The sequence below is a fragment of the Chrysemys picta genome, chromosome 1 (assembly GCF_011386835.1).
Source record: "Chrysemys picta bellii isolate R12L10 chromosome 1, ASM1138683v2, whole genome shotgun sequence".
Lineage (NCBI taxonomy): Eukaryota > Metazoa > Chordata > Testudines > Emydidae > Chrysemys > Chrysemys picta.
Window position 1 is genome coordinate 285749918 of NC_088791.1, and position 24345 is coordinate 285774262.

Sequence of the window (24345 nt, forward strand, 5' to 3'; positions counted from 1 at the left end):
CAAAAAAACCTATTCCATACTTTTCCCACCCATACGCAACAACCCTCCAAGTTCACACTCTTTTTGTTGTCTGTATTGTTACAGACATACTTGCTGACAGGTATTTTTAAATAAATGACCAAAAATAATTGAAACTGGTGATTATATTGTGTTATTTTGACAAATAAAATATGCAGAATTTTGCAGAATTTTAAAATATTGTGTGCAGAATTTTTAATTTTTTTGGTGTAGAATTCTACCAGGAGTAGCACATTCTTTTGGGGAATATGTTGCCAATGCTTATACTACATCACATATGGTAAATGTATTATTGTGGTGTCATCTTTGACAAAACTGTTAATTTACCATTCTCAATACAATTAAATGTCCTCAAGCAACAAAGGGGTATGAAAAAATCAAATGGAGAGAAATTGATTGTATCTCCAGCCAACAAGCTATATTATACATTAATAGGGGACAGATGGGGTCCCAGCACTTATCTAAATATATTACCATGATCTAAAAAGCAAGGTATTGATTTGTGTTTGTCTTTTTAACATCAACAGTTAAATCAGGGGCTTTCACAAATCATAGGATAAGATTTAGGAGTGTGGAGAAGCAATAGACAAACCTCAAAAGGTTTAGAGTTTTGGATTCATGTAAGATATAAAAAATTCAGATGCTTATTCAAAGTTTATTATGTCTCATCCTTCCTCCTTCACCTAAAGCAGGGGTCAGCAACATTGGCACACGGCTCGCCAGGGTAAGCACCCTGGCGGGCCAGGCCAGTTTTATTTACCTGCTGACGTGGCAGGTTCGGCCAATCGCGGCCCCCACTGGCCGCGGTTCGCCGTCCTGGGCCAATGGAGGCAGTGAGAAGCCGCAGCTAGCACATCGCTCGCCCGCGCTGCTTCTCGCTGCCCCCATTGGCCTGGGACGGCGAACCGCGGCCAGTGGGGGCCGCAATCGGCCGAACCTGCCGCATCAGCAGGTAAATAAAACTGGCCCGGCCCGCCAGGGTGCTTACCCTGGCGAGCCGCGTGCCAATGTTGCCGACCCCTGCCCTAAACCAACCTTCTCCCAACCCTCAATTTTTCTTCTTGCCTCATCAACTTTCTTTTCCCACCCCTTAAATTCTCCAATCAGTCCCTTGTTCATCCCACTCCCCACAGCCCCAATAAGACTTTTATCCTTGTGGTAAGGGGGTCTTAGGTGCACTATCTTTTTATCTGAGATGGATGCTATATTCAAGATCTTAACATAAGAACATAAGAAAGGCCATACCAGGTCAGACCAAAGGTCCATCTAGCCCAGTATCCTGTCTACCAACAGTGGCCAATGCCAGATGCCCCAGAGGGAGTGAACCTAACAGGCAATGATCAAGTGATCTCTCTCCTGCCATCCATCTTCACCCTCTGACAGACAGAGGCTAGGGACACCATTCCTTACCCGTCCTGGCTAATAGCTATTAATAGACTTAACCACCATGAATTTATCCAGTTCTCTTTTAAACTCTGTTATAGTCCTAGCCTTCACAACTTCCTCAGATAAGGAGTTCCACAACTTGTGTGTTCTGGGCTTCCACATCAGGGGTTCCTCAGTTAATCTGGCACCTCTGAATTCAGAGAAGGCCTGAAGGTTGAGATTGAGGAACTGCAGAAAGCTGACCAGAGGAACCTATGTAGTTTGTTCACGTGGACCTGTCGGGGTATCAGGAAAGACTCTTGGTTCTTGTATTTATGAACTGATTCAAAATAAACAACTTAATCTATTACTGGAAATCAAATGAGTATGACACAGTGAATCTTCTTCTGTGGTTTTGACAAGAAGCTATTGATAGTCTTTTTGGAGAAAGATGAGAGAATTTCCAAAATAATCCCAACAATCTCCCACACGTCCATCACTTCTAATATTGTGGAAGGTTGTTTGTCCATCTCCAAGCCCAAAATTCGCAGCAGTTGAATCTTGAGTTTCATATTTGACTAAAAAGAATAATTCCCAATGCATTAGAGAGTTACATGAGGTACCCAGCCAGGGAAGAGACATAATGAACCTGACTGATAGAAGTAACCAATACAGCATGAATTGCATATAGTGAGTATTTTGCAACAAACTGTTATAAATAACCTGCAGACCAAGGATTATTATCTGAAGAAATTCACAAATCATTTCTAAACATGAGCAATTCTGAGAATATTTGTGAATAGGAATAAAGAGAACACACTGAATAACTTACTTGTTATGGATTATTCTCTCAGCTCTGCTGTGGAGCTAATATATTCTAGAGTGCACTGCGGGATTTCTCAATCCCTGATGTTGCTTATTGTTCAATGCAACAGCTTGGAAAACCCCAGTACGTTCAGGGGGAGAGACAGCTTCAGAGCATCTCTAAGGCCTGGTCTACACTAGGCGTTTATGTCGAAGTTAGCGCCGTTAAATCGAATTAACCCTGCACCCGTCCACACTGCGATGCTATTTAGTTCGACATAGAGGTCTCTTTAATTCGACTTCTGTACTCCTCCCCGACGAGGGGAGTAGCGCTAAATTCGACATGGCCATGTCGAATTAGGCTAGGTGTGGATGGAAATCGACGCTAATAGCTCCGGGAGCTATCCCACAGTGCACCACTCTGTTGACGCTCTGGACAGCAGTGCGAGCTCGGATGCTCTGACCAGCCACACAGGAAAAGCCCCGGGAAAATTTGAATTTGAATTCCTTTTCCTGTCTGGCCAGTTTGAATCTCATTTCCTGTCTGGACATCGTGGCGAGCACAGCAGCACTGGCAACGATGCAGAGCTCTCCAGCAGTGATGGCCGTGCAGTCTGGGAATAGAAAGAGAGCCCCAGCATGGACTGATCGTGAAGTCTTGGATCTCATCGCTGTGTGGGGCGATGAGTCCGTGCTTTCCGAGCTGCGATCCAAAAGAAGGAATGCAAAGATCTACGAGAAGATCTCTAAAGACATGGCAGAGAGAGGATACAGCCGGGATGCAACGCAGTGCCGCGTGAAAATCAAGGAGCTGAGACAAGGCTACCAGAAGACCAAAGAGGCAAACGGACGCTCCGGATCCCATCCCCAGACATCCCGTTTCTACGAGGCACTGCATTCCATCCTCGGTGCTGCCGCCACCACTACCCCACCAGTGACCGTGGACTCTGAGGATGGGATACTGTCCACGGCCGGTTCCTCAGACATGTTAGGGGACGGGGAAGATGAGGAAGGAGATGAGGAGGGCGAGGCAGTTGGCAGCTCTCACAACGCTGATTTCCCCGACAGCCAGGATCTCTTCATCACCCTTACAGAGATCCCCTACGAAGCGTCCCCAGCCATTACCCCGGACACAGAATCTGGTGAAGGATCAGCCAGTAAGTGTTGTAAACATCTAAACATTTATTTTTAACAAAACAGGAATATTAACAATTAAAAGAATGGGTTGTTCATGATTAGTGTGCCCTAGGCGCTTAACGGTTTAGTAAGGGGCAGTGCAAGTTTTGAAAAGAAATCTAGCAATGTCCGGTTTTCAGTGATTGTCCTGCACAAGCCGCTCTACTGTGTATTCCCTGCTACTGCAGCTACAGTAAAATGCGGTCTATATGTGCGGGGATAGAGCAGTAATCCTCCTGGGACATCTCGATGAAGCTCTCCTGGAGGTAACTTGAAAGCCGTTGCATGAGGTTCTTGGGGAGAGCGGCCTTATTGGGTCCTCCGAAGTACGACACGTTGCCGCGCCACGAGATTATCAGGTACTCGGGGATCATTGCTCTGCACAGCAGGGCGGCATACGGCCCTGGTCTTTGGAGGCTTTCCCGGAGCATTCTCTCTTTGTCGCTCTCGGAGATCCTCATCAGGGTGATGTCGGCCATGGTGACCTGCTTTTAATTAGGTAGGGGAATGTTAGTGTTGGGACTGCTTTCCCGTTCCTTTACAGAACTGTCACCGCTGGTTTGCAGCCACGCGGTGGAGGCGGGAGAGGGGCAGCCGAAAGGGATCATTCCCGGGGACAGCCGCGAGGGGGTGGGACAGGGGCAGAGTTCCCGCTTGCCGGATTGCTGGCAGCAGGGACTGACATTGATTTAAATGTGAAATGAGGCCAGTGGTAATATAAAAGTTTTAAACTGCCACAAGTGTACGGCTTACCATGTCTGCCTGCAACAGAAATTCCGTTGTGCTGCCTCGCTTCTCAAATGTGCTGTTCAAGACCCCAGGCACAGAATGCGAAGGCCGAGAATTCGACCTTGTGCTGAGTGCGCATGTGAAAGGTGCTGTGCATGGTCTTGTTCACAGAGAAAGACTATGTTCTTTGTTCACAACTACATTTATCTTTCAGAGGAATTCACTCCCTTTTTCCCATTTCCACAGCCCCGTCTGCGACTGTCTCACAACCTAGCCTGGAATCACACTCCCAGAGGCTAGCGCGGATTAGGCGTAGGAAGAAGAGGACACGGGAGGACATGTTCTCTGAGCTTATGGCCTCTTCCCAAGCCCAGGCAGCACAGCAGACCCAGTGGCGGGAGAACTTGACCCGAATGCACCAAGCCAACATGGATCGGGAGGAGAGGTGGCGGCAGGAAGACCAGCAGGCGACTCAAACGCTGCTTGGACTACTGAGGGAGCAAACGGACACGCTCCGGCGCCTTGTGGATGTTCTGCAGGAACGGAGGCAGGAGGACAGAGCCCCGCTGCAGTCCATCTCTAACCGCCCTCCCCCGCCACCAAGTCCCATACCCACCTCACCCAAAGTGCAAAGAAGGAGAGGCGGCAGAGTCCCTGCTAACTCTCACTCCACCCCTGCAGAGAGCTCTAGTAGCAGAAGGCTCTCATTTCCCAAAATTTGAAAAGTTCTTTCCTTCCCGCCTGACACAAGCCCACGTCCAAGTTTCACCTCCCAATGCCATGTGTAGTTGATAATAAAAAATTCGTTTCTGTTAACTACTGTTTCAATCATGTTCTTTTGGAGGAGGAGGGGAAAGGGGGTTGGAAATTGGACAGGACAGTCTCCTTTGGCAGGGTACATAGTCGGGGGCAGGCACAGCAGCAGGGCACATACACAGTGCAGTGATGCAGTGACTAGTTGCCCCGGTTAGTCTGGGAGGTTGTTTTGATGTAATGTTGGGGGGGGTGGGTTGCTCTGTGACTTTGTGGCGGGGGAGGGCAGTTACAGATCTTAAGCGCCGGTCCTTAGACAGGATCACAGAGCCACACAGCATGGGATCTGTAACCGTCCTCCCCCTGCCACAAAGTCAAATAGACCTCCCATACACACAGTCCCGATCAGGAGGGGTGACAGGCTCCGTTGAAACAAGCATCCCACCGCAGCGGAGCCTGTCAATCCTTGAGTTTAGAAGCTGCATTCGCATCACAACACTAGACCCGCCCCGCACCACAGTCTGCGTCCCAGTTTTAAAAAATTCCCGCTAAAACAGTATTAAAGAAAACGGTGTGCTTTAACAAAGTAGAACTATTTTTATTTCGACACGTGTGTTGGAGGGGGGGTGAAGGGGGTATGTAACTGGATAGGATAGTCAACATTACCTGGGTAAAGAAACGGGGGCAGGTTTAGCTTCTCAGTACACAAACTATAAAATCACAGGTTACCCTGCTCACTCAGGAACTTTGCTTTCAAAGCCTCCCGGATGCACAGCGCTTCCCGCTGGTCTCTTCTAATCGCCCGGCTGTCTGGCTGTGAGTAATCACCAGCCAGGCTATTTTCGTCAACCTCCCACCCCGCCATAAAGGTCTCCCCCTTGCTCTCACAGAGATTGTGGAGCACACAGCAAGCTGCTATAACAATGGGGATATTGGTTTCGCTGAGATCACAGCGAGTCAGTAAGCTTCTCCATCTCCCCTTGAGACGGCCAAAAGCACACTCCACCACCATTCTGCACTTGCTCAGCCGGTAGTTGAAGAGTTCTTTTTCAGTGTCCAGGGCGCCAGTATAGGGCTTCATGAGCCAGGGCATTAGCGGGTAGGCTGGGTCCCCGAGGATGACTATAGGCATCTCCACATCCCCAACAGTTATTTTGTGGTCCGGGAAGTAAATACCTTGTTGCAGCCGTCTAAACAGACCAGAGTTCCTGAAAACACGAGCGTCATGAACCTTGCCCGGCCATCCCACGTAGATGTTGGTAAAACGTCCCCTGTGGTCCACCAGTGCTTGCAGCACCATGGAAAAGTATCCCTTTCGGTTAATGTACTGGGTGGCCTGGTGGTCCGGTGCCAGGATAGGGATGTGAGTTCCATCTATGGCCCCACCGCAGTTTGGGAATCCCATCGCTGCGAAGCCATCTATGATCGCCTCCACGTTTCCCAGGGTCACTACCTTTGGCAGCAGTACATCAACGATTGCCTTCGCTACTTGCATCACAACAACCCCCACGGTAGATTTGCCCACCCCAAACTGGTTCGCGACTGACCGGTAGCTGTCTGGCGTTGCAAGCTTCCACAGGGCTATGGCCACTCGCTTCTGTACACTCAGTGCAGCTCGCAACCGGGTGTCACTGCGCTTCAGGGCAGGGGACAGCAACTCACAAAGTTCCAGGAAAGTTCCCTTCCGCATGCGAAAGTTTCGCAGCCACTGGGATTCATCCCAGACCTGCAGCACTATGCGGTCCCACCACTCAGTGCTTGTCTCCCGTGCCCAGAATCGCCGTTCCACGGCATCAACATGACCCATTGCCACTGTGATGTCCTCGGCGCTGGGTCGCCTGCTTTCTGACAGGTCTGTGCTACTCTCAGACTTCAGGACATCACCGCGGTGCCGTAGCCTCCTTGCCTGACTTTTCTGCATCTGCCTCAGGGAAACCTTTATGATAAGCTGCGAGACGTTGAGAGCGGCCACAACTGCAGCGATGGTCGCAGCGGGCTCCATGCTCGGAGTACAGTGGCGTCCGCGCTGTCAATGACTGGAAAAGCGCGCGAACTGTTTTCCCGCCGGCGCTTTCAGGGAGGGAGGGCGGGAGTGATGGACGGATGACGACAGTTTCCCAAAAGCACCCTCGACTCATTTTGTTACCCAGAAGGCATTGCCGGCTACACCCAGAATTCCAATGGGCAGAGGGGACTGCGGGAACTGTGGGATAGCTGACCACAGTGCACCGCTTCGAATGTCGACGCTATCACCGTTAGTGTGGACGCACAAAGTCGAATTACTGTCCTTAGTGTGGACACACACGTTCGACTTTGCAATATCGATTACAAAAATTCGATGCAAGTAAAATCGAACTACTCTCGTAGTGTAGACAAGGCCTAACACTTAAGAGGTGGAGCAGTGAGACTTGGAGCATAATGGGCCAGATAGTTTCCCACAGAACCAGTCAAAGGGAGAAGTCAACTTATTTGGATTGGCTAATGGCAAAGGAAGCAACACCTCAGTTTCACAGACTTCAGGAGGAGGAAAAGCTGAACATCAAGGTGGAAATTCCATTTTCTGTGACATGTTTTCAAGAGGTGAGTTTTAATCTTGTGGCTGTTATCAGCCACAAGTCCAGGAAGAGTTCACAGAGAGGGTGTTCATATGGGTATTTCAGAACTATTAGCAAGTCACGTAAGTGATGCTAATCCCTAGTATATATCCTTGATTATTTGTTTACTTAATGACAAAATGGTCAAGTCTTTTTATCCAATTTATAGCAGAAGGAAAATGGAAACTGGAATTTTAGGGGTTTTTTTCTTTATAAAAGAAGTAAATATACAATAAAAAGCAGATGAAGGAAGGGGTGTGGTGAACATTTTAGGCTTTCTCCTTTGAAAGAAAACAAAAGATAGCCTCTATCAAAGCCAGTAACATACGAAAAAATGGCACAAGCAGCCCTTGCCTATATGTCTTCCTTAGATTTTTATTAGTGCTAAAATAAAGCAGCACCATTCTCACAGGGCCTCACCACTGAATATCATGGAGTTGGTTTAGATCAGACAGTTGTGGGTCTGATACTAGGACATAGGCTCTTTCAAACTAGAGGCAAAATTTAGGCATTGGGCTGTGCATAGATGAAAACGGTTTTTGTTTTGTTTTGCAAACAAGCCTATACTCATGAGGGGAAACATGGGCAATAATGAAACCTGGTGATTATGCCAAGAATCACCTGGACACAAAGCAGCATATGGGACAAAGCCAGATTCACAGGCCCTTATTAAAGAAGTGTTACTATACGACCTGCATTTGTTGCCTACCTACTGTTTGCAATTTCCTGGAAGAATAACAATGCTGAGAAATAATTTAAAGCCCATGGTAACCACACAACAAAGTATTTTGTGCAGCTTTCACGCATGAAACAGCAGAAAATTTCCCTGGTGTCTTCATCCTGATGCTTTTGTTACAATTTGTGGAGGATGAATCATGGCAGCTACACTACCTACAGTCTGTCTATATCAGGGATCGGCAACCTTTGGCCCGCGGCCTGCCAGGGTAAGCACCCTGGCAGGCCAGGCCGGTTTGTTTACCTGCCACATCTGCAGGTTTGGCAGCTCCCACTGGCCGCGGTTCACCGTTTCAGTTGAATGCAGGCTGCGGGGAGCCACAGCCAGCACATCCTTCGGCCCGCGCCGCTTCCCGCAGTCCCCATTGGCCTGGAGCGGCGAACTGCAGCCAGTGGGAACTGCGATCAGCCAAACCTAGGGACACGACAGGTAAACAAACCGGCCCGGCCCGCCAGGGGGCTTACCCTGGTGGGCCGCGTGCCGAAGGTTGCCGATCTCTGGTCTATATCTAGGTGGGATTGGAGGATTGAGGTCTTTAAAGTCTGAGGACTTTAGGCCCATTTCTCCACAACCAGCCCCCAAAGGTGAGAATTGTATAGGAAAAGACCTGCAAGTGAATAATGCCCTCATCCTCTACTGCAAACAGCTAGGCACTTGCATAACTGTACCCACATATATAGCCCCATTGAAGCCAATGGGATTTATGCATAAGAGTAAAGTTATGCATGTGCATATCTGTTTGCAGGATTGGGGCTAAAGAAGTTACAGAAAAGTAACACCTATTAAACTTATCTTCTACAAATGGTGGAACCTAGAGTTTTCCTCCACATTCTCTTGGCTTAGAAGTCCTGAAGGCTTCAGAACAAATTTTTGATTTGTTTCTGTATTCTTTAAAAAGTGGCTGTCGACAAAGAGTTTGATCTTGCAATTTTGAGAATGTGAGTTTGCCTTCAGCTTGACAGATACCTCAGTTAAAAGTGTTAGGGCAAATCTTACATCTCTGCTGCTGTACACGGTACTCTCGCTGCTGGTGCTGCTTTTTCGTTCCATTAATTTTATGAAAGACAGACTTTGTTTTATGATAACAGCCATTGAAAGGAAAGAAGTAAGGAAACTACCTGACCAGCTGTGCTTGTGTAAGTGGATTATGAAGGGGCAGGCTATTTTCTAAGAATACTGTTCATTCAAACTGGAACTGATTATTAAACGTCCTTATACTTTATTCTAAAAGTATGATAATTATTCTAAATGTTCATTCAAAATGTAAATGGTGGTATTGTGATGTGTCATTCCATATTCTTTATGAAAATATGCTTAGGATATGAATATGACATAACTGAGATATACTTCATGCAAGATGGCTCATGTGAGATATCATTGGAAAGGTTAGGATTTACTGAATTTGATTATTCATTTTGTATGCCTGTATCATTTCTGTATCTGAAGTTAGGAATATTGACTATATATCTGTATTTCAACTATGCTACTTTGGGTGATGCCCACTGCTAACACTTCAGGTACAACAATGGAAAAGCCAGACAGGGCAGATGGCCCATCAGTGAGGACAATGGACTGTGAAAAGCTTGGCCTTCCTATGGACGCTCCATACTGCCACTGACTCAGGGACGCTGTGATAATACAGTCAGGTGGTCTTGTCACCTGATACTAAAACATTACTTGGGACTTCTTGTAACTTTCCACTATACGGGTGGGGGGCGTCAAGTTTGGGAAACAAAAGCTTCTTGCCTTATGTAAATCCTATTTAAGGGTAGGGAGGAAGGCAAACAAGACTCCTCCTCTCCATGACCTATCTGCCCAAGAAGAAAAAACTGAAGGCCAGGGGGGAGTCCAGACTGAGGCAGGGGTCTAGTCTGAAAAGGAATATAACTGGAATTCTGAACCACAGAATCTTTGCAAACTGCCTGAAACAATATCTAGGGTGAGAAATACTATTTGTAACCAATTTCTTTAGTGAAACTAGTTTAGTTTGCGTGTTTGATTTCATTTGCTTAGTAATCTGCTTGGTTCTGTTTCCTACCCCTTTTCCCACTTAAAATCTGCCTTTTGTAGTTAATAAAATTTGTTTTGTTTATAATATAAGCCAGTTTCTATAATTTTGAACTGGGGGGGGGAGGGGAAGAGAAGTGTGCACACCTCTCCCCACAGTGAGGGTGGAGGTGTATTTCATAATATATCTTTGGGTCTGCACTCCAAGGGAGGTGGACATCTGAGTGCTGGAGCAAGTCCTTTAAGATGTGTCTTCCCAGAGCTGATCTGCAGCTGGGTGTGGCCCTGCCTGTGTGTGTGATAGAGGAGGTTTTAAGAGCCTGGCTCAGCAAGACAGGTTAAAGAGGGCCCATGCTGGCAGAAGAGGTAGACTCAGTGGTATCTCAGCACATCAGGTGGCTTCCTAAGGGATTCAACCCGTCACAGGTATATCTTCTGATAGTTCTATAATAATTATGTCTAGCTTTTCAACTGCAGATCTCTAAGCACTCTATGAAGGAGAGAGGTATAATTTATCCCCATTTTATAGATTAGTAAACTGTGGCAAAGAGATAGAAAGCAATGGTAGAGCTGAGAATAGAACCCGTGTGTCCTGAGTCACAACCAAGTAACCTGACCACATGGCTTCCATACCTTATGTCAACTATGTTATACTGTATAATGTATACATATATATATAATCTGATTTCCCTCTTTGGTATTGCCACACTGCTCAGGAGCCCTTCTGAACTGATTTTGAATGAGCCAGTGGCCAGCAAGAGGCTCCTTCATGAGGCTTTGGCCAAAGACAGACAATGTCACCCATCACTGAGGCCCCCCCTCCAACTAGATTTGATTGTGGACTGAGGTCACTTCCCTTCGCTGATGAGGCTGTCGCAAATAGGCTTGGCAAGCTCCGTATCTGAAAAGAAGAAGATGTATTATATATGAAAGATTCAAGGCCATTGAGAATTTTATTTTTTACGATATTTTTATGTTCAGTGTTTAAAAGTCTTACAAAGTATTTGGAAAACAATGAGCCATAAAAGAGGTGCTTAAAATGAATGGGAACTTAGCTCTCTTAGTTAAAATAATTAATATTAAAAAAATAAATAAAAGGGAGAAATGTTGACTATAACCAATTCTCAAGGTTGGCCTTAGGCATCTGCCAGTAATATGACCATATAAGAGCCGTCACTTCTGGAGGTATTCCGACATAGGCACTCTGTTTTAACACAACCTACAACTTTTCCTTTTCTTCTGTTGTTTTCACCCCCACACACACACTTTGAGGAGCATCCTAAACCACAAGAGCCTTCAGCTTTTCACGGCCCCCTCCCTCCCCAAATATCTGGTGACAAGTGTCTGATACTAGACCTGAGTGAATATTTCCCTGTGATAATTTACTCAGAGAATTGACTATTGCTCTGCACCCCCTTTGCTTCAGCAGAGGGGCCTCCATGCTTGGCACAGAGAGCAGACAAGGAAAGGGGCAGGCCAGGTCAGAGCAAGCATGGGTCAAAACATGAGGGAAGGTAAATCAGAAGGGAGGCAGCATAGCCAGGGGGTCCGGGGCTCTGGCCTGCTTCCAAAACTTTAGAGGGGTTATGGGAGCAGCCCTTGCACAAGCTAAGGTGCTAGCTGCTTCCCTAGTTCTATCACGGGAAAGAATCTGTCCTTATGTAGATCTGAGACGCCGTATACTTTGCTTCTCACAGGGCCCTGCCAAATGTAGGCTAAGCTCTGTCAGTGTTACTGCCATAATCCATTCCGAAGAAGCAGTACACTTCAGTCTTGGAGTTGCCTGCAACTGTTCCAGGTGAAAAATGTTCACTAATAGAGTCTTTACCAGCAAAAGGCAGCCAAAGTGCTCCCTCCATCTATCAGTGCTCCAGAAGCAATTTACTAGCTAACTCTTCATGACTGTGACAGTCCCAGGTGGGAGTTCTGTTCTCCTTCCTTCCACAGCTATAAAAATACAACTAATCAAACTAAGGTTAGGAAACATTTTTAGGAGTCCCTAAACCATCTTGTGATGCCCTCCTTACTGCCTGTGTCACCAGGAAACCATACACCTATTAAAATTCCCATTGTCAAACTCAAGCCAAAATTTGACAGTGTAATCTGCTTCTCTAAATGCAAAATACCAACTAGTCTACCATGGCTCACTGGTACTTACTCTGAATCATAAAATGCTACTTTTATGCTCTCCTCTCACTATTATACTCCCAAGAATTAAGGTCTTGTCAATTTTATGTAGATCTTAAAGCAATTTTAAGAGCCAGTATATTTTAAGAGATAGGGCAAAGAAATGGGGAGAGACTACTGAGCAGATCCACACTGCACTGAAACACCCACAGTTGGCCCATGTCAGCTGAGTCTGGCTCACGGGTCCTGGCTGCAGGGCTAAAAACTGTAATATCAACATCCAGGCTCTGGCTGGAGCCCAGGCTCTGAGATCCTACAAGTGAGGGGGGGTCCCAGAGCCCAGGCTGCATCCCAAGCCCAGGTGTCTACATTGCAGTTTTATAGCCCCACAGCCCGAGCCTCGTGAGCCAGAGTCAGCCGACACAGACCAACTGTGGATGTTTTATTTCAATGTAGACATTCCCGGTGTGTATTATTACTAGTTGAAGGAGGGACAGAGCCAAAACCCTAAGTCTGAACTCTTTCAAATTAAAGGCTATATGTGTGCTTCAGAATCAAAATTCCCCACAGTTTTCATCTCAGACTGGACACAAAATTAGAAGGGACCCAGTCCCAGTTCCTGCTTATCTTATGAGATTTTAGCTCAAGCTGGAGGAAATCTTCAAAAGAAGAGTTATGAGTTTTTCACCTGCAGCTATTTGATTTTTCTTTTTCAGTGCCATTGAATCAGACTTCAGTTCATAATCCTGATACAGTCTATTACCTGAATCCCCAAATGTGGCCTCAAACTAATCTGGATCTAGACATTGCCTCCTCGACCTATCATTAATATTGGTGAAATACATCATGTTTATGAAGGATACATTGTAATATCCGAATCAGAACACCATCCTGTGCTGTAAATGAATTCTCAAAATATCTCTTTGAATAAGCACAGTGAGCCAGATGCCAGCTGGTGTTTATCTGTGTCACTCTATAGGAATCAAAGGATCTGGACTAGCTTTTTCAATTGTCACTATGCTTGTGAATTTGCTCTAGGAACTGATGAAAACATGTGAAATCTAATAGGGATATATACAATAGTAATGAATTGTCTTCAGCATGGCTCTGCATATACCCCAGTGTTTCCCTGCCTGGCTCTGATTAAAAGATTGGGCTCTACAAGGGTCTGATCCTGATCTCACTTGAAATGGTTTTACACTGACATCCAGGAAGTTACTCCTGCTTTGCAGCAGTGTATGTGAGAGCAAAATTTGTCCCAGAGAGCCTGGAGGATTGGCAATCTCAGATCCGTTGATGAGAAACAGAGCCTTTTACCTCCAGGTTACTGGTTCAAATCTGTCTGCTTGTGCCGGCATTAGAATCCCATGTAAATAGTGGGGTTTTTACAATGCCCAATACCTAGAGCAGGAGGCAAATTTTCAAAAGGGCAAATTAAAAATGGACAGCAAAACATTTATACAAAAGGTGCAAGTCCAAATGGCCAACTGCATGCACAAACAAGCACTTGCTGTGCAATTAATCATTTGCACTAGCAAAGGTAGGTTTCTAATTGCAGACACTGACACATTTGTGGGCATGATTTAAGTGGCTTAAAAAAAATAGTTAGTCCTAGTCATCACCCTTCTTAACAAAGAGACCAAAGAATTAAATAAGCATCGAGAACAAAGGACTCTAACCATCCAGATTAGGAATGAGACATATCAGTGAGGCAGTGTGGAGGATCTTTCACTGCTGTGCTACACCTATTATGAGGATTGTCATAACTATAAAGGGAAGGGTAACAGCTGTCCTGTGTACAGTACTATAAAATCCCTCCTGGCCAGAGACTCCAAAATCCTTTTCCCTGTAAAGGGTTAAGAAGCTCAGGTAACCTGGCTGGCATCTGACCCAAAGGACCAATAAGGGGACAAGATATTTTCAAATCTTGGGCGGGGGGGGGGGGAAGGCTTTTGTTTGTGCTCTTTGTTTGGGAAGTCGTTCACTCTTGGGACTGAGAGGGACCAAACATCAATCCAGGTTCTCCCCATCTTTCTAAACAAGTCTCTCATATTTCAGACTTGTAAGTAAACAGCCAGGCAAGGCATCTTAATTTTACTTTGTTTTTTCAAATTGTAAATGTACCTTTTACTAGAATGTTTATCTTTGTTTGCTGTACTTTGAACCTGAGGCTAGAGGGAGGTCCTCTGAGCTCTTTAAGTTTGATTACCCTGTTATTTTCCATACTGATTTTACAGAGATGATTTTTACCTTTTTCTTTAATTAAAAGCCTTCTTTTTAAGAACCTGATTGATTTTTCCTTGTTTTAAGATCCAAGGGGTTTGGATCTGTTTTCACCAGGGAATTGATGAAAGGTTTCTCAAGGCTACCCAGAGAAGGGAATTAGTTTTTGGGAATGGTGGCAGCGGACCAGAACTAAGCTGGTAGTTAAGCTTAGAAGTCTTCATGCAGGCCCCCACATTTGTACCCTAAAGTTCAAAGCGGGGATACAGCCTTGACAAGGATAAACTGAATATGTTAGTTTCTAGTGCTGTCATACTTACACCTTTCTTACATACCAAGTTCACACTGTTGTGGTCAAAGACACCCACGCAATGATTTTAGTTCAAAGACTCAAGCCTGAGGCCAGTTTATTGACATACATACCAGTGCACTGGGGTGCAGTCCGAAGACTGACACCCCGAGGGCCGCTCACAGGCAGGTTTTTATTTCATTAAACCGCAAGCAAAGTACAAACAACATGTCATGAGTTAAGAAATTAGGGTTGGGGTCAGTCCCTCCCCAAACCTCAAGTTAAGAAATTAGGGTTGGGGTCAGTCCCTCCCCAAACCGCGAGTTAAGAAATTAGGGTTGGGGTCAGTTCCCCCTTCCCCTACACACACACCCCCATTACCTTCCTCATTAATTTCCAAGAAGTGGGTGTTTATTTGGGTAGAGGGGTGCTTGGTGGTTTTCCCCAGGGGTGGTACTTGGCACCAGTTTGAGTACATTTCTCAAGACACATGTTATTTTCCGGGGTCTTTTGGTTAAAGATTGGCGGGGGGGGGGGGTTTCTAGGGGACGCCTACAGAGCGTCTATGATTGGTCATTTTGCAGATAGCTGGAATCACGGAGTGGGTCACAGATCACCCAAAGGAGAAGCTGCATGAGTTAAGAAATTGCATTTAGCTAAAGTTACCTATTGCTTCACACAAGTGGTTATTATATTTCATTAGTCATGAACATATTTCATTAGTGCTGCTGCTGGGGCTTTTATTTTATTCTTTCCCTCCTTGCCCCCCACTCCTCTGGTCATGACCCTTGACCGAGTTGGGCAGGGAATTGTGCAGTCTAGTCTAGTTCAGGCCCTGGCCTGTACTGCTTTGTGTAAGGGTAGTTAGCATAACAGATCTCTGTTGGAGGGTTTATTTTGGGGCCTTTAGAGTCACAACTCTGGCTATTAAAAAGAAGCCCCCCCCCCCGCTCTATTTCCCCACAACACCAAGATGTATAAGATACGATCCAGTTGAAGTTGCTGCTTCCAGAGAGCTAGACTGCTGAGTATCAGACCCCAGGGGAGACTAGACAGCTGTTGAGGTTTGTCATAAAATATGGAAGGGTTAAGTAGTTTTGTCTAAATCTATTCATGTATTCTAACATTAGAGGGGAAACTGTTTGACTATATTATAAATATACTGCATGGGTATGATTTTTAAAGCCTTCCATTCAAGCGAGACTTCAGCTTAAATGTAAGTTTTTTTTAATAATGGCGTGATATTTTTTCTTTCCTCTTTCACATTAGTAACCACAATAAAAGCACTTCATATTTTTACACCTAGCTCTTTTCCAGTTTTATTAACAGCTAAAAGTGCTATGTTAAACACAACTAGATTTCAACTCAGTTTCTAGAAAACAGACCTAACAACACGTTAAAACTTTGCCAGAGAATTTTGTGAAGGTCAAGACTATAACAGGGTTCAAAAAAGAGCTAGATAAGTCCATGGAGGATAGGTCCATCATTGGCTATTAGTCAGGATTGGTAGGGATGGTGCCCCTAACCTCTGTTTGCCAGAAGCTGAGAATGGGTGACAGGAAATAGATCACTTGATGGTTACCTGTTCATTCCCTCAGAAGCACCTGGCATTGACCACTGTGAGAAGATAGGATATTGGACTAGATTGACCTTTGGTTCGACCCAGTATCGCCATTCTTATAGGGTTGCCAATTTTCTAATTGCACAAAACCGAACACCCTTGCCCTGCCCCTTCCCCACCCCTTTGCCCGAGGCCCTGTCCCCCACTCACTCCATCCGCCTCCTTCTGTCGCTCACTCTCCCCCACCCTCACTCACTTGCTCATTTTTACCGGCCTGGTGCAGATTGGGATGCAGGAGGGTGTTGCCGGCCCAAAGGGCCCGAGGGCAGCAACAGCGGGGTTCGTTGCCCGGTGTGCTTCGCACAAATGAACACACCGAGGTGGAGTTTATTCAAGAGCTCTGAATAGGCACTAGGAGACCAGCATGTCTCAAATCAAGTGCAGCACATACAAGCAAGTTTTCCCTTTTATATTCCAAGCTGTTTCTGTGTAAGCCTTTGTTCTGTTACTCCCTCTTACCCCTCCTACCTCTCCGTCCTCGAACAGTTATAGTTAGAAAGATTCCCGACCGTATGCTTATCTTCGACCTTGTAGGTTCATGCGCATGCAGTCTTTCCCTCCCCCTTTTAAAAGTTTTGCTAGTGTGAACGAAACTGCAGCTGTCTGCTAAAAAAAGCTGACCATTACATTTCTGCTACAGCATGTTAGCATGGAGGTAGGTCAAAGTTCACAAGATGGAGTTACTGTGGCTCACCTAGACCCAGAGCAGGGGAGTTTCATCGGCACTTATGGCCTTCCACTCCCCCAAGTTACCTGGTAGCTATGCCTAGTGACACCAACAATGGGGTGAGGGCTCGAGTTGGGGGTGCGGGCTCTGGGATGGGGCCAGAAGTGAGGGGTTCGGGATGTGGGAGCAGGCTCTGGGCTGGGGCAGGGTTTTGGCATGTGGGAGGGAGTAAAGGCTCTCATCTGGGGGTGCAGGCTCTCAGGTGGGGCAATCAAAGAGGGGTTCAGGGTGCAGGAGGGGGCTTTGGGTTGGGGCAGGGGGATGGAGTGTGGGGGAGTAAGGGCTATGGCTGGGGGTGTGGGGAGGGGACATGGATGAGGGGTTTAGGGTGCAGGAGAGGGCTCTGGGCTGGGGCCCTTGGGGTTATGTGTGCAGGAGGGGGTTCTGAGCTGGGGCAGGGGGTTAGGGCACGGGAGGGGGTTTGGGGTGTGGGGTCCGGGTGGCGCTTACCTCGGGCATCTCTCTGGAAGTGACAACTTATCCCTCGGCTCCGAGGCAGAGGTGCGGCCGGGTGGCTCCATACGGTGCACGCTTCCTCCACCCACAGGCACCGACCCCGCAGAACTGATGCTCGAAGCAGGAGCAGCGTGCGGAGCTGACCAGAGCCACCAGGGTCCCTTTTTGACCGGGTGTTCCAGTTGAAAACCAGACACCTGGCAACCCTACATTCTGATGTTCTTATGTTCCAAGAACCAGGAATCAAAACTCAGCCTCTTAATATGTATTAAATGATTTGTCAATATAGTTACAATAACAGGAAAAGGAAAGGGGGGCAGATTCTGCTTTCATTTACACCCAATGTAAATCTGGAGTAACTCCAATTTATGAGATGTAGATCTAGCCATTGCGATCTAGGTTTCCTGACCTCCTTACTCAAATAATGCAACTCATTATATCTGGGAATGAAGGCAAGCAAGCACTTAAAGAAAAGTTAAAAAATGCAGCAGCACAGGTCTCTGGACATGTCACCCAGTAGTCTGCTCTGTGCAATGGCATCCCACTGAATACAGAATCCAATTTATGGTTTCAGTCTTAATATTCAAATCCTTCAATGGAAAAGGTCCAAGTCTCTCTCTTCACAAATCATGACCTCCTGCGACAGCTATTCATAGAATCATAGAATCATAGAATATCAGAGTTGGAAGGGACCTCAAGAGGTCATCTAGTCCAACCCCCTGCTCAAAGCAGGACCAATTCCCAGCTAAATCATCCCAGCCAGGGCTTTGTCAAGCCGGGCCTTAAAAACCTCCAAGGAAGGAGACTCCACCACCTCCCTAGGTAACGCATTCCAGTGTTTCACCACCCTCCTAGTGAAATAGTTTTTCCTGATATCCAACCTGGACCTCCCCCACTGCAACTTGAGACCATTGCTCCTTGTTCTGTCATCTGCCACCACTGAGAACAGCCGAGCTCCATCCTCTTTGGAACCCCCCTTCAGGTAGTTGAAGGCTGCTATCAAATCCCCCCTCATTCTTCTCTTCTGGAGACTAAACAATCCCAGTTCCCTCAGCCTCTCCTCATAAGTCATGTGCTCCAGACCCCTAATCATTTTTGTTGCCCTCCGCTGGACTCTTTCCAATTTTTTCACATCCTTCTTGTAGTGTGGGGCCCAAAACTGGACACAGTATTCCAGATGAGGCCTCACCAATGTCGAATAAAGGGGAACGATCACGTCCCTCGATCTGCTGGCAATGCCCCTACTTATACAGCCCAAAATGCCGTTAGCCTTCTTGGCAACAAGAGCACACTGTTGACTCATATCCAGCTTCTCGTCCACTGTGACCCCTAGGTCCTTTTCTGCAGAACTGCTACCTAGCCATTCGGTCCCTAGTCTGTAGCAGTGCATGGGATTCTTCCGTCCTAAGTGCAGGACTCTGCACTTGTCCTTGTTGAACCTCATCAGGTTTTTTTTGGCCCAATCTTCTAATTTGTCTAGGTCCCTCTGTATCCGATCCCTACCCTCTAGTGTATCTACCACGCCTCCTAGTTTAGTGTCAGCTGCAAACTTGCTGAGAGTGCAGTCCACACCATCCTCCAGATCATTAATAAAGATATTAAACAAAACCGGCCCCAGGACCGACCCTTGGGGCACTCCGCTTGAAACCGGCTGCCAACTAGACATGGAGCCATTGATCACTACCCGTTGAGCCCGACGATCTAGCCAGCTTTCTATCCACCTTACAGTCCATTCATCCAGCCCATACGTCTTTAACTTGGCGGCAAGAATACTGTGGGAGACCGTATCAAAAGCTTTGCTAAAGTCAAGGAATAACACATCCACTGCTTTCCCCTCATCCACAGAGCCAGTTATCTCATCATAGAAGGCAATTAGGTTAGTCAGGCACGACTTCCCCTTCGTGAATCCATGCTGACTGTTCCTGATCACTTTCCTCTCCTCTAAATGTTTCATAATTGATTCCTTGAGGACCTGCTCACAGTCCACTAGAACTAGAAAGCACTCAACCAAAAAGAGGGCTGAGAAAACAACTTGTGTTGTAAAAGTGAGTTTCATAGTCTCAATCAAAGCAATAAGAATGAACATGGATTTTACAACTTTTAGATCTAAATTCAAAACCCGCTTCTTCAACTTAACTTTCTTTAAATAATTCCCTTGCACAGCATTTTTTTTATATTGGGAGGCTAAAGGAGATTTACAATGCTGTAAATGAAAGCAAGATCTGGCCCTACCTATCTCCCCCACCCACACATAAGCATCCAGTCTTTGTGAGCTAGTACTCAGAAACTACAACTGCTGTTTTTTCCAGGTTCTCTTGCCTACACTATTAAGCTACTCAATATACAATTCTACTCTGAAAATTGACTGTTAAAAAAGCTATCACAGAGTTTCATGTCTTTTAATGACTCCAGATCAAGGACCAGATCCTCATCAGTTGTGAACTGGTATAGCTCCATTGCCGACTAACAGCCAAATGCATTCTGTTTATAAGTCAAAATCCTTTTTCTTACTAGCATCCTTAAAAAACTTTAATAAGGATCTGGAAATTGAGCTTTTCTTCTTTTCATGCAGCTGCTACAGAACCTTACAACCCTATTGTCTCCAATGGAGCTACACCCAAGAGCAACTGTTTAGAACTTGGTAAACAATTCTGTTGGAACACAACAAGAAGGAACAGAATCCCACTCACACTCTTTTAGCACTATGGAGTCAAAATGGCTAACAGGAGTAGTGAAATAATTTATTGTTGTCACTAAAGAAAATAGGATTTTGAATGTGTCCAAGGAATATTTCTGTTCAGCAGGACAGTGATTTTTTTACATAGCTGCTTTTCAGAATAGAACTGCAGTTTAATAGAACATGACACCAGTTTTGACACTGATGTCACTCCATCAGCTCCTGATTTACCCTGGTGCAAGAGGGGGGAATTTGTATGTACTTGATCTTTGATGTAAGTGAAATATTTTTTAATACTTCAGTTTGATTGATGGTGCTTGGAGTGATATAATATTTATAGTTCTTTTAGTGGACAATCTTGCACAATTTCAGACAATGCAAGAAGGAACATACCCTTAATGATCTGGAGTGGCCTGTGAACAGTTTTATGCCTGATTCCTTTTTATAACATGGAGAGGCACTGGAATACAGATTTTGAAATGTTCTCAATTTTTGTGAGCTAGAATGAGTCATTTTGTTCTTATAATCTGGTACTAAGGGAAGGCTGGTGAAGGCCATTGGGGAATATGGAGGAAAAACCTCAATCCTAAAACACTTGAGCAGTTGTGTAACTTTACTTATATGAAATGGTCTATTAGCCCAGATTCTTGTCTGGTATAAATTGACATATCTACATAGATCCCTATGTGGCTATACTGATCTTACATCAGCTCAGGATCTGGCCCACATAACGCAGAATCAGTTCATCTGCATTAATAAATAACTGACAATCTTATTCATACAGCTACCCTGCCAAGGAAGACAGGCTAAAAATAATGGATATATATTAAAAGTTAGATTGTTCAGAATTGGGAGGACAATAAAATGTTATCTACTTTCCCAAAACAGAGGCAGCAAATCTTATAAAATGATAACCACTGCAAGTGTGGAGCCAACCAAAAACTTAGAGTGGCTCTTATGATCTGCTTGTCTCTTCTGTTCTCATGAGGAAGCAGGATATTGAAAGATATATTAATCCTGCTCTCAGAAGCCTTTGTATGTTTGAGTATCATACCTCTTCATATGAATTAAGTAGACTGCAGAGTGAAGGGAAGGTGTTAAGTACATTAGAATAGGTACCTAGTTAGTAAATCTTACTTTGTCTTCCAGTATTGCCAGTCTTCAAGTATGAGGCATTTGTAACTAGCAATTGATCATCTTGGCTAAATTTCAACAAGAGGAATCAGCACAACTGCCTCTCCCTTTCCTCTTTTCATTACTTGCTGATAAAGGCTTTAACACACTCACTATTGAGTTTAGTTGTAGGTTTAGATACAGAACTAAATTAATTGCATACAGAAGGGAACTCATTTTTGAGATCATGTTGGTCATCAAACTCAGTTAAATTTCTCTTTTAAAGGGGGGGAAAGGGCAATATGCTAACCTCATTCATACAATGAGCTAATTTATGTCAAGGAAGCTGCTAGTTTAGACAGCTCCCCCGCCCGCATTCAAAAGTCCTGTATATGGCCTACTGAACCATTTTGTCTCTATGTAATTCAGGAATTAAGTAGTATGGAAGCCCTGTGCAGGTCTATACAATTAGGTGAATTCAACCTTAAGTGACCAGGTAAGTTTATCTCAATGACTAATTTAATAGTTTACATTTGCATTTATGCCAATAATAAGTAATACCGTCTTCTGTTAAGGTAAAAATCAAGATTTACTTTCCTGTGAGCTAATAGTTATTGAGACAAAGCTGATGTAACTATTTATTTCAAGGGACACTTTTGATGTCCACAAAATTATAAGAGCCTGACTCTCACTTACACTAATAGCATAAGAATGGCCATACTGTGTGAGAACAATGGGCCATCTACTCCAGTATTCAGTCTTCTGACAGTGGAGAGTGCCAGATACTTCAAAGGGAATGAACAAAACAAGGCAAATTTGAATGATTCATCCTCTGTCAAGACCCAGCTTTTGGTAGTCAGAGGACTAGGAATACCCAGAGTATGGGGTTGCATCCCTGATCGTCTTGGCTAATAGCCACTGATAGACCTATCCACCACAAACTTATCTAATTCTATTTTGAAGCCAGTTATACCTTTGGTGTTAACAACATCCCATGGCAACAAGTTCCACAGGTCGACCTAATGGTTCCTAACATTGTTAGCTTTTTTTTTTTTTTATTACTGGTGCTTCACATTGAGCCGATATTATCAGAGAACTATTCACAATGATTCCAAGATCTTTCATGAGTGATAACAGCTAATTTAAATACCATCATTTTGTGTATAATGGAGATTGTTTCCCAATGTGCATAACTTTGCACTTATTCACTTGCATTGAATATCATCTTCCATTTTGTTGCCCAGTCACAGAATGTAGTGAGGTCCTCCTTTACCTCTTTGCAGTAAATAATTTTTTATTGTCTGCAAATTTTACCACCTCACTGTTCCCCCCACCCCTTCCAGATAATTTATGAAATAGGTTGAATAGCATAGATCCTTGGGAGACCCTGCTATTTACCTCTCTCCATTGTGAAAACTGACCATTTATTCCTTTCCTTTGTTTCCTATCTTTTAACTAGATACTGATCCATGAGAAGACCTTCTCTCTTATCCTATGACAGCTTACTTTGCTTAAGAGCCTTTGCTGCGGGACCTTGTCAATGGCTTTCTGAAAGTCTAAGTACACTCTATCCACTGGATCACCCTTGTCCACATGCTTGTTGACTTCTTCAAAGAAGTTAGTAAATTGGTGAGGCATGATTTCCCTTTACAAAAAACATGTTGACTCTTCTCCAACAAATCATGTTCATCTATGTGTCTGATAATTCTGTTCTTTACTATAGTTTCAGTCAATTTGCCTGGAACTGAAATTAGGTTTACTGGCCTATAATTGCTAGGACTGGCTCTGAAGCCTTGTTAAAAAATTGGAATTACATTAGCTACACTCCAGTCATCTGGTACAGAGGCTGATTTAAGTGATAAGTTATATATCACAGTTAATAGCCCCGCAATTTCATATCTGAGTTCCTTTGGAACTCTTGGGTGAATACCATCTGGTCCTGATGACTTATTGCTGTTAAATGTATCAGTTTGTTCAAAAACACCTCACTCTGGGACAGTTCCTCAGATTTGTCACCTAAAAAGAATGGCTTAGGACTGGGGATCTCCCCCTGCAGCCTCTGCAGTAAAGGCTAATGGAAAAAATTCATTTAGTTTACCCACAATGTCTTTATCTTCCTTTAGCACCTTGGTCATCTAGTAGCCCCACTCACTGTTTGGCAGGCTTCCTGTTTCTGATGTACTTAAATAATTCTCTTAGTTTGTATCTTTAGATAGTTGTTCTTCAATTCTTTCTTGGCCTGCCTTATTATACTTTTACTCTTGACTTGCCAGAGTTTATACTCCCTTCTATGTTCCTCAGTAGTATTTGACCTCCAATATTTAAAGGATTCTTTTTTGCCTCAAACCTCCTATTTTACTCTGCAGTTTAGCTATGGTTTCATTTTTTGGTCTTCTTTTACCATTTCTTTTTACTTGAGGTATACATTTAAATTGAGCCTCTATTATGGTGTTTTTAAATAGTCCCTGTGCAATTTCCAGACATTTCACCCTTGATTATTACTTTTAATTGCCATTTAACTAGCTTGCTCATTTTTGTGTAGTTCTCCTTTTTGAAGTTAAATAATACTGTGGTGGGTTTCTTTGTCATTTTTCCACCTACAAGGATGCTACATTTAATTACATTATGATCTCTATTGCCAAGCAGTTCAGTGATATTCACCTGTTGGACCAGATCCTGTGCTTCAGCTAAATCAAGAATTGCCTTTCCGCTGGTAGTTTCCAGGACAAGCCACTCCAAGAAGTAGTCATTTATGAAGTCTAGAAATGTTATCTCTGCATCCTTTCCTGAGGTGTCATACACTCAGTCAATATGAGGATAGTTGAAAACCACCGCTATTATTGGGTTTTCTCCCTTTGCAGCCTCTCTAATCTCCCTGAGATTTTCACTCTCACCATCCTGATCAGAAAGTCAGTAGTAATGTCAGGCAC

General features: G+C 44.7%; 2 protein-coding genes across 2 annotated transcripts in view; one reads left to right on the forward strand and one right to left on the reverse strand.

Annotated features, from left to right (window-relative positions):
- The first annotated feature begins 2365 nt into the window (after window positions 1-2365).
- On the forward strand, window positions 2366-4908 carry LOC135980858 (uncharacterized). The gene is made up of 2 exons (XM_065581150.1): window positions 2366-3344; window positions 4339-4908. Exons 1-2 carry the CDS (start codon window positions 2768-2770, stop codon window positions 4812-4814), a joined length of 1053 nt encoding a protein of 350 aa, XP_065437222.1. The 5' UTR covers window positions 2366-2767; the 3' UTR covers window positions 4815-4908.
- Window positions 4909-5102: 194 nt separating this feature from the next.
- LOC135980857 (uncharacterized) overlaps window positions 5103-24345 on the reverse strand; it is a 293267-nt gene continuing 274024 nt past the window's right edge. Inside the window, exon 2 of the mRNA XM_065581149.1 lies at window positions 5103-7224. Within this exon, the coding sequence (XP_065437221.1) occupies window positions 5564-6847 (1284 nt within the window). The 5' untranslated portion in view covers window positions 6848-7224 and the 3' untranslated portion in view covers window positions 5103-5563. The remainder of the gene's footprint in view (window positions 7225-24345) is intronic.